Source organism: Lepisma saccharinum, chromosome 20 (assembly GCF_977018435.1).
Source record: "Lepisma saccharinum chromosome 20, izLepSacc3.1, whole genome shotgun sequence".
Taxonomy (NCBI): domain Eukaryota; kingdom Metazoa; phylum Arthropoda; class Insecta; order Zygentoma; family Lepismatidae; genus Lepisma; species Lepisma saccharinum.
In genome coordinates, this window is record NC_139248.1 from 65519758 (window position 1) to 65537851 (window position 18094).

Here is an 18094-nt window from a genome sequence, read left to right on the forward strand (position 1 = left end):
AATGGATAATAAACCTTTTCCTGCTCCCACAAAAATAGGCAATAGTTAGGCTGGAGAGTTCAATGAACTAACCGATCTCTAAGTACGCACTGGTAATGATCAGGCTGGAAAGTTCATACGAACTAACAGATCACGAATTCAAACCACATTATCAAGATAATGATGAAGAATTAGTTCCGTGTGTATCAGTAATTAGGATTCATGTAAATAATTATTAATTATTTGTTTACAACACTACCAGTTGGTATCATAAAATAACATTCATAAGAATAATGGGCATTTTCATTTGCCAATTTGCATTGATCTCCGCAAAATAAAACAATATTGAGATGTATAATGCACGCAGCACCATCTGTGGAGCACTTTTGCTTACAATATAAAGATATTCATGTTCGTAGGTTTGGGCTGTAAATGTATCGAAATTAACAATGTTTAGCATCAACTTTTTTGTCTTTAATGGTGGAATTTCCAAAAATCCTATCGTAGTTGGTGCTTACGTCAGGAAGATCTGCCCCCCCCCCCCCGACTTTCAGGTTCTTTGGTCCTTGGGCTGGAGCTGTGCATTGACGAGTAAGCGAGTAAGGACAACCTATTTTATATACAACTATTAGGGCTGACCAAGTACCACTTTCAATAGATTCCCATACCGATGGTTGAAAATTCCAACCGATATTTTCCGATACTGATACCACAGGTATCGGTTGAAGCCTAATTGCGTGTAAGTTTTATGTACACTTTATACACAGTCTGATCGGGACTGGGCCTACAGTTTAAACTGGAATCCAAATCCACTTCGAGTATCGCACCCGGGACTCCCTGATTACAAGACCTTACCACCACGCCATCGGAGAGGCTCGTATAGATTATGATGAGTATGATGGTAAGCACGTTACAACAATGTGAATACCAATTTAATTTTTTATTTGAAGACGTGGCCTAGCTAAATCTTGGACAATCACCTACTCTCTGTCCCGGGAATCTCTGGAGCAAGCTAACGAAAACAACCCCTCTGCGCAAGTAGTGACTCGAGAGGGCACAACCAATGAACTCGTGCAGATGAACAGGATTGCGAGGAAGGGAGGAGGGCAATTGCAAGTCCCAGCTGTTTCTATCAGCGTGAACTGCTACGACCACCTCCCTCCTAGCTTTGCTCCAGAAATTCCCGGGATATAATATATATAGTTTATAGATTTTATTGATATTAGTTTTTTTACGTCACATTTCTGCCACCTTTGGCTAATTGCAAATATAAGGATGATTGTTTATAAGATGAGATTAATGAAGGGACAATCACAAACATATACAGACGACAGAACACAAATCCAACAGAGGCCAGATGGCAGTCTCATTAGTCTTCAAAATGCAGTCCAGGTATACCACAAGCAGAATTGGAGTAGACTTTAGTAAATATAACAACATTTTCCAATTTTATTTTGACAAGAAACTAAAAAGGAATGAGACCTGGAGCCTTTCATTAAACCAGGATGTCATTTGCTCCAAATTTACCGGTTCCTCCTTTTTTATTATTATTTTCTTTATGTGTGGGTGTGTATATTTGTTTGTTCCGGCATAACTCTCGAACGCCTGGAGCAATTTCAACCAAACTTGGTACACGTATCACTTGCAATCTGGAAATAAATACTGTGGGGGTATGATACCCCTGACACCCCTAGGGGTGGGGTGGGAAGGGACGACATGTAAAAATAATCGAGAACCACCGATATTAAATACCGCACAAACAGACATCCGTGACTCTATGCAATCCGCACAACGATAGTGTTTCTCGGGTTGTCTAACATTCAGGCTGTGTTGCGAATGGAATCCATAGTTTTCGTGACACTCCCAATGCGGTTCAACTTCAAGTTCATCACCTATCGGCATGGGGGGTGAGAGGGGGTGAAAAATAAAATGCCACAAATGACCTAGATTAGTGTCGAATCCATAGTTTTCGGAGTCGCTATGCTAATTGGTGACATTCACGATCACGTTTAAAATTAGTTACATTTTACACTATAGTTAGAATTCATTATTTTCTTGTCTAATACAAGATTGGGATAAATAAATACCCGGGCAACGACGAGCAATCAGCTAGTTTATCATAAAAAGAAAAAAATATGTCGTATATTTTTGTTTGGTTATACAACATTTATGACTAGGCCCGCTCTGCCACTCACAGGAGGTCGTATTTGTCAGCTATGATCCACTTTAAGCTGTAGGCCAGTCCCGATTAGCCTTACTGTGCATAAAGTGGACTTAAAACACCAACTCAATCAATCAATCAATTGTCAGCTATAAGTTTTTTTACATGATTAAATATGAGTAGGGAGTGATATCATGGGGGGTGTGTATGGATTTAAATATGACTTACAGTGTATAATGTTAAAACTGATTATATATTTTTCTTAGTATTTTTAATTATAGCAATTATAGTGGTATGTATTATATTTATACTGATGTATAGTGTTACCTATGAAGGTTGCTTTGGTAATTATATATTAAGGTTAGTAATGAGTATTTTAGAGATCAGACGTGTTTTGGTGTCCAAAAACAGGTGTTGCTTACGGTCGTGAGTGATTATTATGGAGGGATGACTTTATTTTGACAAAAACTAACCAGTATTGAGTTGTGCGATGTTTTCTGAAATGTCCTCAGACCCTTCTAACTTCGCCTTATCCCTTCCCACCCAGCACCAGTGATTGCATTGAAGTTGTGTCGTAGCCGTTTTCAACACACGATGCGTAATTGATTTTTTTCATCGTTTCAGGCCGACCATGTTGTGGAGGCGAGTGTTGCTGCTCCTGGCGGTTGGATCGACCTGCCTCTCAGCACAAGCCAAGGTAAGTCATTCAACAATGCTCGCTTGTTTTGTTGGCCTCTAGTAAACATATTCTCGACCGGAACGACGCTGAAATAAAGGGAGCCGTTATTTGTTCGAAGCTTCAAAGCGAATGGGAGTCGCAATTGGTCGTGTCGAAAAGTTTCTGAATACCAGAACCACTTCCCGTCACTGTTGCCATCAAAGGGATACATGTACGGGGGACAGTCAAATTATAAACCTTAAAAATGCAGCAAAAATCATAGGAAAACTGTATGCTGCTCAAATTTGCAGGTGGGTCAACTCTTAGTTACAAAAACCGCCTAAAACACTTTTTGAAAATGGTGCCTCCTCCACACACCAGTGGACACAGGGTCACCTTAAGGGCTGGCGATTGCCTGGGGGGGCCAAACCGGATTGTCCTCCTTGCGTAATTCCAAAACCTTAATTTTGATTACAAAGTATGGCTCTGTTTGTTTTAAAAACCGTTGTTACAAACCAGATATTTCAATAACACAAGATGGACAGGAAGGAGTTTCAAAAAAGGAAAATAGATGACAGCACGAGATGAAGGAATATAAGTTAATTGTTGGATGATAACTGTCGACTTAGTGAAAGTAAGGAAATGATAAGAAGTTGTAGAAAAGATTAATTCAATGTATAGGAAATACATAATAGATGAAAAGCGAAATAATAGTGGTTTATATCATGCAGCAAGTTAAAGCACATAGTTAATTGTTAAGCGCGCATAAAGAAGTACTTAACGAAGCGAACACGGATCAGTGATTGGTTAGTTCATATGTACTTTCCAGCCTGATCATTACCAGTGAGTAGTTAGAGATCTGTTAGTTCATTGAACTTTCCAGCCTGATCATTACCAGTGCGTAGTTAGAGATCTGTTAGTTCATTGAACTTTCCAGCCTGATCATTACCAGTGCGTACTTAGAGATCTGTTAGTTCATTGAACTTTCCAGCCTAACTATTGCCTATTTGTGTGGGAGCAGGAAAAGGTTTATTATCCATTTTGCCTTGACTCATCTCACTCAACAGGTCGCTAGGTGCCGTGGCTTGCCGCGAGTTGATAGTTTTCTGGAGATGAGGCCTTGCTCGAAAAAGGTTTATTATCCATAAGTGATTAGTCGTTGGGATCTTGATCCTGACAGACGTATTGTTGGCCAAGCGGCTAGCAAGAAGAAAAGATAGCAGATGCAGAAAAACGTTTATGAACAACGCCGAGGAGGCAGAGCGGCGGGGAGCCGAACAAGGAAGCCATTGACCAAAGAACAGAGGGAAGCCCATGAAATCTGGAAGCAGGAGAGGAGAAGAAGAGGGCCCAGCAACAACAACAACCAGGCCCATCATCCGCAGAGACGGACTTACCCAAAACCGAAGAGGGTCGAACAGCCCTGATTAAAACAGTGATAGAGACAGAGATCTTCGTGAGAAATATTCCATCTCATGGGCACCCAGGCCGGGAATCGAACTCATACTTCCAGCGTTGCAGCCAGACGCCCTACCGACTTAACCACCGCGGCGCATGAAGTTTAATTCATGAATAATGAAAAATATTCATTTGCATTTAATTGCCAGTCCCAAGCCATTCACTTCCAGGCGGCCAAACATGGCTTTAATGAAACCTATTCATTACCCTGTTGACTCCGGTCTGGGACAACTGCGCAGAACCTCTTGCATGGCGTTTCCAGTTTCGATTTTTTTGCACCGAAGGTCATCGGGCGCCGTTTGCATGTCTACAGAAAGCTGTTTGCAGCGGAACCTGGCTGATTCGCAAGCAAACACATCGACCCATTAAAGTGTGTGCACCGAGGAAGTGAGGGGACTGTTTTCTCGGAACTACGGAGTATTTTTTTTTTTTTTACCTTTTACCAAGCCATGACCAGGCTTGGAACAGTGGCGTCGTCAGTGGATTTGTTGGAGGTGGGCTCAGGGTGAACTACAAATTTTCCTATGGGCTGTCTCATGGATCAGTTGAGTTGAGTTGGTGTTCTAAATCCACTTTATGCACAATAAGGGTAATCGGGACTGGACCTACAGTTTAAAGTGGGATCCGAACGACTGTGTGCCTCCACCGGGTATCGAATCCGGGACCTTCCTTTGGTGATCGCTCGTCAGCCAATCCACCAAAATATTGAGTTGTGGCTTCACTACTCTTCCTTGTGCACACGATGGACGATATTACCACTCGTCTCCATGCCCGTACAATGCAGATGCCGAACGATTAATTTGCCCTGTCTTTCTTGACTCCCGTACCGCCATCCGCCATTGTTGCCAGTACTATGAGGTCGGCCCTCTCTCCTTCTTCCTGCCCAAACTTCCGCCAGCACACCCCTTAGTTCCTTGTATTAAAACTAAAGTTTCACAAATCACACCTGTACGTGTGAGAAAATGTTTTTTGGTACACTTACATGAACAAATCAATAACCGCACATACATTACTTTAAATACAGTGTTTTAAAATTCCAAACGTAATTGAATCACCCCCATGTACAATTTGCATGATATCATTTGTCTGAATGAAGCATTGCAATCATCATTCTGACCATCACCGTAAACCTAACATCAATAATATTGACGAAATTAATGAGGTAAGACATTACAGTTTACGTAGCATCCTTATAGTGTCGGTTTGCATCAATTCATATTAACAATCGTACACTTTTAGCAATTTGATACGTTGTAAACTAAAAATTTATTGTTTTGCCAGTATTACAGACGAGATACATCTGTTGGCACTCTTGTGTATTACAAATACAAACTCCGTATCACTTGCATTTGCCAGCCATCTAGCAGCATCCCTGGACACTAAATGTGATTACTCTACTTCGGGTAACCCCGTGGAGGCACAAGTGGTTCGGATCCAGGGGCGGCGCGAGAAATTTTCGACCGGGTGGGCAGAAGCTGTATATTGATAGATTAGGGTGGGCAGGTATAAATGTAAGTATATATGTGTGTGTATAAGACACGTATATGTACGACATACATGCATATGTATCCCCTTCTCTCTTACACTATCGATTTCCCTTCACTTCTTTTCCCTTTCCTTTTCATATTTTCTATTTTGCTCCCTAATGCTTTTTTATATCTTTCCTTCTCAGCTTTTTACCTCTTTCTCCATTTGACTTTCTCTCATTCCATTCTTCAAATGTTTCTCTTAACTGCCATGCACACACACATCACATGTATGTGTGTTTGTGTTTGGTGTCTTTCTTCTTTCTTTTCTAATCTTTTCTCGTTTATTGCTCCACTTTTTTGTCTCCGATGGTCCCAATTATTCCAAGGAAGTGTTTGTGTGTGCACAACCATACATTCTAATCACATTCTATCCTTCATGTCAATGTAGTGAAATAAATGTGAATTGGTTGCATCACATTTTGTCCTTCAAGTACAAAAATACAAGGCACATACCTACCTCGCTTTATATATTAGGCGACAGTGATAGAAATTGTGATGGTAGACAATGGTGAAGGATTAAATTATTTTTTCGAAATTTAAATGAATATTCCTGATCATATTATTTTCATTATATGAATTTTTGACTGAAACTTGGGGGTTAATGTTCACTTTTCTTGGCTTACAAGGTTATTGCAACTGACAAATGTATCTGAACGTTTGCAGTAACGGCTATCGGGTGCCACAACTTGGGAGCAAGGACAGTTTATTTTTTGGGAGAAAAGTCTTAGCATTAAGAGGCCATAGTGCGGGTGGAACAAGTGGCAAAATGTGGCGGGGGCACTGGATATTTGGATTAAAATTAATGTCTTATTGGGAATGTAAACACACACACACGAAAAACCAATTCCTTGTTCATTCTGCATAAAACATCCCCAAGCTTATGAAAGGCTATTTTGACAAAATATCACCCAAAGGTAATAATCAAGGAACATTGAAAAATCTGTTAGCTAAGTTGTTATTTGTTTTCTGAAGTATGTCTTCGTTACTCATGCGGGAGAAGTGATACATGTATGTTAGATGACCACATGCACTGAGGTAACAAATAGTTTACATTTTCTAGAATGCGATTTTGGACACATGGAATTCATCGAAATTGATCACTATACCCGGTAATTCATCTCTTTTTCACAGACAACTTGGGTTGTATGGCGTGACCTTTTCGAAAGCGCTCAAATGTCAACCTCTATCCTGCGCAGTATACCCTGGAAACTTTAATCTTGCAGGCGAACGAGTCTCTGGCGCCTGGAACCACAGTCAAAATAATAATTTGTGAGGGGTTGTATTTTCAATGTCTGCGTGTATTTGTTTTCCCCTTCGTCACTTTTATCTAATCATCATTGAACCTCATTGTCGCTATTAGCCAAAATTAGTAGAAAAGTGATTTCACTTAGAACAAATCATTGATTGATTTAGTTTATTTTACTTCGCGTTTTGTGCCTCTTGGCTAATTTGCGAAGATGGGGATGAATGATAAAATGATGAAATTGATGAATGGACATTCACAAAAAACCGGGATTCGAACCCGGGACCCTTGGCGTCGCAGCGCGATGTGCTAACCACTCGGCCACAGGGTCGGGCATAGAACAAATCAGTCGAATCAGCAACAACTTACTCTTTCAAAAGTGGAGTTTCATTAGTTCATACCACTTCGAAAGTTGAGGTGGTAGTTTCAATTTCACAGTGTTTCATTGTTGTATCAAGGCGGCTAACTCCGTGAACAATAACGTTTTCCGAAAGTCTCAAATATTTGTCTCCGGCAATACACCCTCTTAAATGAACGCATCTTATATGGTGATAATATAACACGTTCCCTGCGTGTTATTTCTGTATATTTTTTCCTCCAATGGCATAACGTTGTCGCCTTATAATGAAGAGGTTCTGGCTTTTACTGCCCCCTCCCCTGGTGGAAGCATATTGCACACTGATTTGGACTCCAATTTAAACTGTAGGTTTAGTCCCTATTAGCCTATCTGAGCATAAAATTCGACTTAAAAATAAATAAACAAGGTTTTCTTATGGATACTTCGTGACATACATTTTCTTCTTTACTTCATCTGCATCTACAGATTGTGTTGACCTTTTCGGCTAAACCTCTGATGCTTCCAAAGTTTAAACCATTATCATCGTGATTGGTTAGTTCTCTGACGCCCTCAAAACAAAGCTCTCCTTCCAACCCCTTCTTTTAATTCTACGTAAGTTAATCACAAGAAAAATCGCATGATTACATAACTGATAGGCAAAATTTATGTGTGGAATTAGGATTTCAAAATTGAATTAGCCACTCATTATCAATTCAATAATTCTGTTGTTTTTTCCAAACCCACATAACTGTTAGATCAAAATTAATATACCTCGGTATTGTAGTGGTTATTGTGATTGCTTCTTATTAGTATGTATTAGTAGACTGAATACAAAGTTGTTATTTTGTATACCATGTAGATATTTGAAAATGACAGGTATGTAAAACATATAAATATAAAAATTGTTATGAAATAAAGAAAGTGACACTTCTAATTAAAAAGTCGAAATAATTTAATGTGTTGCTGGAGGAAGCAACGCTGATGTTTTTATTTGTTTATTTAGAGATTATGTTAATCATACGCAGGCCGAGATTTATATTTGTGATGACCCGGAGCTTACAACACCAAGACCCCTCCCCAATCCCCTCCACAGTTTCAGTTATAACTTTTCGCCGAGCTACATGAGGTGGTTACTTATACGTATTTCTAAATTTTTCCATCACACCCGAAGTATCTATTTTTTCCTTTATGCGGTACTTTTCAAAGCAGTTTTTTCCCAGTGAAGGTTCGGAGCTGCAGCCCTCTAGCTCACTCTAAATCCTGATCTCATCTTGAATATCGTGCATAATTTTACGCCTCCTAAGTCCACTAGCTGCGTCTAATCATAGAAGTATTCAATTGGTCACAGTTTTCTTGTTTCAAGATCTCTAGTAATTCCTTTTGCTTTCTAATGACAAAATTAAATCAGATTTTTATGGGATGATGATATGTGAACATTTCTAGTACAAATAATATTCATTAGTAAAATATACATGTAATGAACACCAGAATACACTTATTTATTGCAACATTCACATTTCTCTAAGTATATACATGTACTTAGTGAATTTGATTGGGTGGGCAATCGGGTGGGCACAGGAATTTTTGGGTGGGCGCTTGCCCACCCGTGCCCACCCCTGTCGTCGTCCCTGTTCGGATCCCACTTTAAACTGTAGGTCCAGTCCCGATTAGCCTTAATGTGCATAATGTGGACTTAAAACGCCAAATCAATAAATCAATCAATCTACTTCGGGTAAACAATACGCATTTTTAATTCTCCCCTTTTCGTTTGTTCTTCATATTAATTGTAATAACAAATTTTAAGAATTACTCTAAAAAAAATTAGAATTATGACAGAATCGTCATAAAATCTTATATGTTTTCATTTCCATTGTCTGTCAGGGAACAAAAACATCTCTGCCAGGGATAAAAATAATTTTCTTTGGCCGAGGATAATGTTTTTAATGAGGTGGGGGTAAATCCCTGATATTCCCCCGTTAATTCGCAAACTGATCCTTTCTCTCTCTCTTCCCGTTGCTTATAAGAAGCTTACAAACTGAAGCGACAAGTGATACGGCACGGGGATTTCGCACCGAAGCGACACGTGTCGCTTGTCGTCTGGCGCTTCTGTCTGAAAGCCTCTTTAGTATTTTTTTTTCCTCTCACCTGTTTGTTTTCCTGCTTCTGTACCAACTCTTGTAGTTATTTCTCTCTCTCCCTATTTATTCCAGTCTATTTAAACGTTGTATACCAACCTTTCATGCTATTTATATTAGGTGTATCTCGTCCATTCTGTGTGTCAAACAATCGCTGCATCAAAGCTAGTGATTCCATTTCGTGAAACCACAGCACACACTTCGCTTTCTCTTGTACAGACACCATTTATGACACTACCGACGGCAGTACTACAAACTTGGTTCATAGATGGCAGCACTGTACAGGAATAGAAACATGCATCAATACGTTACGTATTGTTGCAAATAGCAGGTTCGTAGCTGATATAGTGAACATGCTATAAACTTCCTTTATCGGCAAGAGAAACACGGTGTGTGTTCTAGTGACGGTTGAAACTAAAAAATGACGTAAACAAATTTCTTGCTATAAAACCTACAAGTTTCGAACTTCAATCTTTATCACGGTATAGCCAGGTTAACTTTAGAATTAGTACATAGATGGTAGCACTAGCGCACTTTGTATTTTATCAGTAGTAGTCAGTGTGTAAGTTAACGAGGGGAAGCTTGGGTTTCCTTTCACAAAACAAAAAACCAATATTGTTGCCAAAAGAAAATATTTTTTAGTCCTGCCAGTTTTGTTTTTATTCCCCTCAAAGAAAATACAATAAAACGCATACATGAGGTAGTATATTATTTCCTAACTATACAACAAGCACAACAAAAGCCAATCGGCCATTAATTGTCCAGAAACTGACTTAAATACACTTCACCATGGAAAATAATGTTTTCTAAAAAAAAAAAAAAATAACAGTAGCACTGTTCAAAAATTCAACATATGTAGCCCGTAGCAGTGAATGTGAGTATATAAATAACGTTATTTCAAGTTTATATACCACTTTACGGGTACGGTACTAGTTCACTATTGGGCTGACACCTATAAATCATATATTTCGCACTTTTTTACATTGCAAACGTATTATTTTGGAATGCGGAACATTTCCTAGGGTGAAATAATGCATTTCTAAGATAATGTCTATTTCTTACATTTACGAGTACTTACTGTTACTCGTCATTTCGACTCTGTAACACACATTATGCCGACAGTGTACTGGTTCACCGCGCGTTGTGCGAGTGTTTTGTCGATTTATGCAGTGTTGCAACCTTGTTCACCGGAAAATACCTACTTTCGTGCCTGGTTTTGAAATTATGCTAATACATCGCAAACCATTGACGTTAGCCTCACAAACCATTCACGTTAGCCTCACAAACCATTCACGTTAGCCCCAAAAACCATTGACGTTAGCCCCAAAAACCATTTTCCGTAAGGTTAGGTTAGGTTAGGTTAGGTTAGGCAAGCATAGTTAAAGAAAATAAAGAAAAATTAAAAATACTCGACACGTCATGTTCTAGTGAAAACACGGCGAGTTTGAAACACTGACTACGCGGTTTACGTCATCTAACACACGGAACATTGTGCTCTCGTGCAGGAAGCAAATGACGGCAGCAGAAACAGCGTGTCGGACAGAGATTTTGGCAGAAAACAACATGCATTCGCATTGAAATCGATCAAAACTACATTCACAACGCTACAGAAAATGATTTCCGTAACTACTTTCTCCTGTAAATTTGAAGAAATCCGTCACCCCCATAGTGAACTGTTACCACGGGCACACTAACATAAAATTGCATTATCCGTATATTACTATAGAGGTGACATCTATTAATTAATCCTTGTGTTCACTTACAAATAAAATAGTATTTTTGCCGGTTGTGAAAATAAAATACCAGTATCACAGTAGGAAATTTATACATGTGAATTATTTATATAAAACAATAACAATTAGTAGACTCTTCATTCAATAAACGTTCCTCTCAGTCATTTATATAGCTGCATTGGTCGAATATTAAAAAAAGAAAGAAAAATGGTTGCCTTGAAATAAACAGTCGAGCATCTATTCCTCTTCTTCTTCAGCTGGCCAGTGTGCTTCTTAATTCTGATTGGTAGTTCTGTGGTGGATTTAAAGACTGTTTCTAATTCTGTCTGGAACTGAGTAAGAGAAAGCTCTCACAAGATCGTTAATAATGAAGCTAGAAGTTTATGGGGAAGTGAGGATGGACCTAACTGCCTTATGAGACTGGCATACGTAAGTGTAAATCTATCAAAGTCTGTAGTTTTTTACTTAGATATTACGTAACTCAAAAGTAGATTCTGTTTCAGCACCTTCCTCTATGCCGACTTCCGCTCAGCAAAATTTCGGTATTGGGGGCAGAACTAACGAAACTTCGAACTCCCGTTGTATGCAATTAGGCCCCCGCCTCCGTCTCCCCCGCTTTTAGCGCCAAAGCTCGCATAATTCAATTCACCGTCCCAAGTGCGCTAAGTAATTTATCAAGTTTCCGTAACGTAATTTTCCCTTAACACTTTCGACTTGCTATTCAAACGTTGACTTTTTTTTTTTTAACTCAACGTGGGTTTCTTAACGTGGGTTATTATTCATTCGCTCTTTGTCGGGGCCAACTGTCACGTTTGAGTTACGTGAACGTCCTATCTTAACACTCGTGATCACATGCACACACATTCACGTATGTGACGTGTAATATTGTTTCAGGGCCCTTTTCTGCAGTGTTTTCATTTGAGCATTGTGCCACTCGAGCGCGTTCCCGTGAAGCGGTTGGTATCACCCCGCTTGCTGGCGAGATCCGATGAGCGTGTCGGGTCCGCACACGCCTCGAGCACCTTTTTGATCAATCCCCGCCCTTCGCCTTACGACGTAAGCGATTACGTGGTCTATAGTTTTCTTAGTATAAATACACTGCAATTTTTCAGGATTGAAGAAGTTATTATTTATTCTAAGAGAACTAATTCTAAGAAGCCTAAACTAAAAACTAAAGTATTTAGCGAACGAACGAAAGCAAGTCTCTGCGCAAGTAGTGACCCAAGAGGGTTCGACCAATGAAGAAGCCCGAGAAAGCGAGATCGCGTCGAGAGGGAAGCAACTGCAGCTACCAGCCTTTGCAACACAGCATGTACTGCTAAGCCCGGCACACTTGATTTCTCCCCTTCTCTGCCACTGTGCGCGACCTTCCTCCAGAGATACCTGAGACAGAGTATAGAAAAGCATCAACTGTGCATGCGCGACCAACAGACCAACCCGACCTGATGCACGCTATTAAGCAAATGGCCCAGTCCGAGTGACACGCAAGCGATACGTGCAAGTTATTGAGTCGCTTCGGTACATAAAGTTGCATTTGTTTCTGAAGCTTTGCTTCCAAGTGACACGTGTCGCTTCGGCCTGGGTGCTTCCTGAGGGAGAATTCACACCGAAGCAACAGGCGACACGTGTCGTCGCTTGATGATTTCACCAATCGAACGCAGGCTTGTGCGGTCTGTCATGTCGCTACAGTGTTAAACATTGTATTGCTATTGGCTGGCTCGTTTACAAGCGCTTGTCACTTCGATGTGATATCTCCCTAAAAGTATTCTCTGTCTGCTGTAAGAATGAAGTTCATGTAAATAATTACTTCTACCTTCGAACCCGATCGTCATTGTTTTCTGGTTTTCGAGAACGGAACCCGCTGCTTCTACTCAGTAGCTCCCAAATTGTCATCACAAAATTTTAAAGCTTCCACCATAGATCGAACCCTGGACCCCTCACACCAAAGGCAAGAGCGCTATCCATTCAGTTAAGTCAGTTTCGCTCCAGGTGGGCATTTATTTCAATATCGTCTGAATGAGCACTGCTACTAAAATGATACCCGACTATACAAGCGAGTATAATTTCTTTCATGTTGCAATTAGCAGCGTGTTTGAAAAATATGAATTTTCAGATTCCCATACATTCCTTATGGAAAAATAAAATTCAACAACTTCAACTTAAAGTTACGGCTAATCAAATGGAAGTTTTCGACTTCTTCCTACGGGAAATCAAATCTTCAACCTGTCGTCTTTCTGTTCATATGTTTTTTACGCCGTCAAAAGTTTGGTATTCCAAAGAGAACAAGTAAAAAAATACTCCCATAAGGGTAATGCTAAGTTTTCTTCTCGTACAACCATCCAGCCCACACACCTCTCTTTCCCCAGCTTGTCGTGTCCTCGCGTCTGGCTGGATGTGGAAACTCTTCTTCCTGCTCTTAAGCAGGAGCTCTTCTTGCAGAAATCCTATTGATTGTTGCAATGGCAGCCGGGCAGAAAAATGGTATAGTTGACGCGCTAGCTACGTTAACAACCGGCTGGCTTTGAAGTCCACGGAGCGCGGCCAGCAGCTGCAACAATCACATTCAACGCACAGTGTTGCCCCACATCTACTCTACGCCACCTTGTCCCTCCGCCTTCCCACGGTCTCCACATTGAAGTGGCAAAGTACGGCAACAGCGTTTCGGCAGTCATGTGACTGAGACTCCACGTGGAGTGGACGAGCAGAATGACAGCTGCGCTTATTGACTGAAGGTTGAGTGTGATTCGTCGAAAACAACTCGCCCGCTGTTTATTCCCACCCACGTTCGTGGCGGCAGCTCTCTTCAGATCTCGGACGTTAACCAAGCAAACGCATCATCTATACCTAAGAATTTGATAGGGATGGTCATGAAATCCGAATAACAGGTATCCGGATTTCAAATTATCCGACATCCGTTTCGGATACAACTGATAATCTGGATAATTTGGGATATCCGGATAGTTCTGATATCAGAATAATCCAAATATCTGGATGGCACTGATATCCGGATAGTACAGATATGACGAAGAATATGTAGAAAATCCTAACAGTGTAATACGAATACGACGATTCAGGAATATGTTGGTAACCCGTAAAAATGATAAACGATAAAACTGTACGGATAATTCGCACATCCTGTGGCTTCCCCGATGGCGTAGTGTAGCGTTATCGCCTTGAAATCAAGGGGTCTAGGGGTTCGATAACTGTGGAGAGACACAGTTTTTCGGATCCCACTTTAAACTTTAGGTCCAGTCCGGATTAGCCTTAATGTGCATAAAGTGGACTTAAAATACCGACTGAATCAATCAATCAATCAATTCACACATCTGATATTTCAGACAATACAAATATCTGGATAATCAGTTCAATTCGTATACCCGGATAATCACTTGAATTCGGATATCCGGATAATCAGTTGAATTAGGATATCCGGATAATCAATTCAATTAGGATATCCGGATAATCAGTTCAATTAGGATATCCGGATAATCAGTTTAATTAGAATATCTGGTTAATCAGTTCAATTCGGATATCCGGATAATCAGTTCAATTAGGATATCCGGATAATCAATTCAATTAGGATATCCGGATAATCCGTTCAATTCGGATAATCCGAATGCCCTGCTTGTTCCGTTCAATTAGGATATCCGGATATTCAGTTCAATTAGGATATCTGGATAATACGCTCAATTCGGAAAACCTGAATATCCGGATAATCCGTTCAATTCGGGTAATCCGAATGGCCTGATTATTCAGTTGAATTCGGACAACGGGATTATCCGTTCAATTAGGATATCCGGGTAAAATTATATCCCTATTTGGCTATCCCTAAAATATAGTCCGCATGATAAAGCCATACCATTTATTACTCGTATGAGTGCCACAGCTACGACCAATATATACACAGCAATATAACATCGGAACTAACACACTATTTCTGATCACCTGTTTTTGTTTATCTAAGCTTCGTTCTTACGTGGATAGAGTATAGATTTTCATGCTTTAATTCACTCTTATGCCCCTGAGGCAAAATTGTCCTCTATGGAGCTTATCCACCACTTGCGAAATTAATTTAAACTGTGACAGCGAGAAAAAACAATAACTGGGAACCACAATGTTTGACCTCACATGTTGCTTGTAATGCAGGTTGTGACTCTGTTATTATTCAACCTCGCATGCAGCTGCTTTTTTAGGATGTTCATCAATCATAAGCGTCAGTTCTTGTTTACTGCATCCATTTGCAGTCTTTATATTTGTCCTCCCTCCTGCTCCCCCCCCCCCCGAGGTATCTGTACAGAACGGGCGCAGTTTTTAACGAGTCGTTTTGCTACTGGAATTCTCAGTTGTAACGTGTGCTGATAACGTGTGTATGAATAACGTCACTACCAGCTAAATGCATTACCGCTTGTGTATGTGCATGTGTACACAGAAAGGAAGTTATGTACAGGTACGATAAGCAACAGTGGCGTGGGAGAAAATATGTTTTTGGAACCTATATATCTCCCCGCCTGCACCCTCGGTCTCGGGAATCTGTGGAGCAAGGCCGCGCATAACTGTAGAGAAGTGGCGAAAGCGAGTGTTCGCTGAAAAGCAGAGCTGCGGTTGCGTTTTCTCCTCCATGCACTCACCCTCTCACAGGTTCCTCACTACTTGAGCAGCGGACTTGTTTTCGTTCCAGGGACAGGGTGTAGCTGTATCCGCGTTTTCCCCTCCACGCACTCACTTCCCCTCTCACGCGTTCATTGGTTGAACCCCCTCGAGTCAATACGTGCGCTGAGGCTAGTTCTCGCTCGTTTGCTCCAGAGATTCCCGATACGGGATGGTGTAGCTGCAGCCACGTTTCCTCTCCACACACTCAGTGGCGGAACCACAGGGGGGAAAGGGAGGCAATGCCCCCAACATTGGACGGAAATCGATTCTAGGGGGAGGAAGGTGGGCAAATATTGACGGCCAAGGGTACCTGGGCACAGAGGGGCAAGTACCCTCTGGATTTCAAATTTTATGCAAATTGAAATCCATTTCGTAAAATTTTCTAGCTCCCTTTGCTTGCAGTGTCTTCTTTTATCGGCGTTGTCAAGTTCAGAGTCGTAGCTAGTGGGCAGCCGCATTTTCCCCTCCGTGCACTCACTTCCCCTCTCACACGTTCATTGGTCAAGCCCTCTCCAGTCACTACTTCCGCAGAGGACTTATTTTCGTTCGCTTCCTCCAGAGATTAAAGGGACAGAGTGTACCTCCAGTCGCGTTTTCCCCCTCCATGCACTCACTTCCCCTCTCACACGTTCATTGGTCAAGCTCTCTCCAGCCACTACTTCCGCAGAGGACTTGTTTTCGTTCGCTTGCTCCAGAGATTAAAGGGACAGAGTGTAGCTGCAGCCGCATTTTCCCCTCCATGCACTCACTTTCCCTCTCACGGGTTCATTGGTCGAGCCCTCCCCAGTCACTACTTGCGCAGAGGACTTGTTTTCGTTCGCTTGCTCCAGAGATTAAAGGGTCAGAGTGTAGCTGCAGCCGCATTTTCCCCTCCATGCATTCACTTCCCCTCTCACGCGTTCATTGGTCGAGCCCTCCTGAGACACTACTTGCGCAGATGACTTGTTTTCGTTCGCTTGCTCCAGAGATGAAAGGGACAGAGTGTAGCTGCAGCCGCCTTTTCCCCTCCATGCACTCACTTCCCCTCTCACGCGTTCATTGGTCGAGTCCTTTCGAGTTGCTAATTGCGCAGAGGACTTGTTTTCGTTCTCTTGCTCCAGAGATTCCCGGGATATTGTTAATATATGTAGGAGGTAAAAAATTCTATTGTCTTTCTCTTTTACCATATATAAGGAGGCTACATGTGCAAATCTACAGCACGACAATGACCTACCTCACATAAATATAATTTAAGAAACTGAAAAAAAAGGCTAATGGACTGGAAATTATCAAAATTTAGTAATTATTTCCAAATGATTATATTGACGTCAACTTTACAATAATTTCAGAGTCACTTCAAACATCAGGAACGTAAGGGCATGCGATACAGTCTCCGCCCGGCTTTTCCGTCCGAGTCAGTTTTGCCAACTTAGCTCTCTTGGAGCCAGATCTGGCTCTTTCGTGCACTCGTTCGCCTGTGAACTGGGGCGCTCGCTCCCGTTCCTCATTATGATGCCAGACCTGGTTCCGGCCCACATAGACCAACTTTTGCCATGATTATACATTTTGCATGTGACGTGATATTGTTATATTGGCTGCGTCTCCCCATCCCCTCTTATATCCCCAGCTACTTTTTTTTTATATAGCGCCGTGTTGACGTGAAATTGACATAATATTGTTATCAGGGAATCCTTTATTTACGAATTCGTACGACCACGAGATGGGTGATGCCGCCGGATCTATATGGTGAAAACTAAGAATAAATTGTCATCAATTTAGAGTTTTATTTATTTATTTATTTATACATACTCCCCATAACAGAGCTATTGCTCCACTTACAACGGGGGCTTACAAGTAAATAAACTATGGTACATAATATCCATATACATAAACATAATATTAACATATACATAAACACAAATATTAACATATACAAACACATAAACCAATTGCATATACACAAATAATTAAATGATATTAATGCCTATTTTCAGTTTGTGTTATATTATATTGTATTATAAAATTATATTTAGCATTAATAAAATAACTAAAAATATAAAATTACAATTTTTTAGACAAAATACTAATTATGAATAAATTGTTTAATGACAGATAAATATCTCTCGTAGGACATAGCAAAATCAATATTAACATTATTTTGTATTAGTACATTATGAGCTTTACATATTTGAACCATTACTGAATTCTGATGTACAATATTTTTAGAATTAA

At 40.6% G+C, this 18094-nt stretch overlaps 1 protein-coding gene across 5 annotated transcripts in view; it reads left to right on the forward strand.

Annotated features, from left to right (window-relative positions):
• Nucleotides 1-18094, forward strand: part of LOC146003305 (follistatin-related protein 5-like) — a 1022072-nt gene that overhangs the window by 333558 nt on the left and 670420 nt on the right. For all 5 annotated transcript variants that reach the window (XM_083141559.1, XM_083141562.1, XM_083141561.1 and 2 more), the window contains exon 2: nt 2765-2837. In XM_083141559.1, the coding sequence (XP_082997685.1) occupies nt 2772-2837 (66 nt within the window). In that variant the 5' untranslated portion in view covers nt 2765-2771. The remainder of the gene's footprint in view (nt 1-2764; nt 2838-18094) is intronic.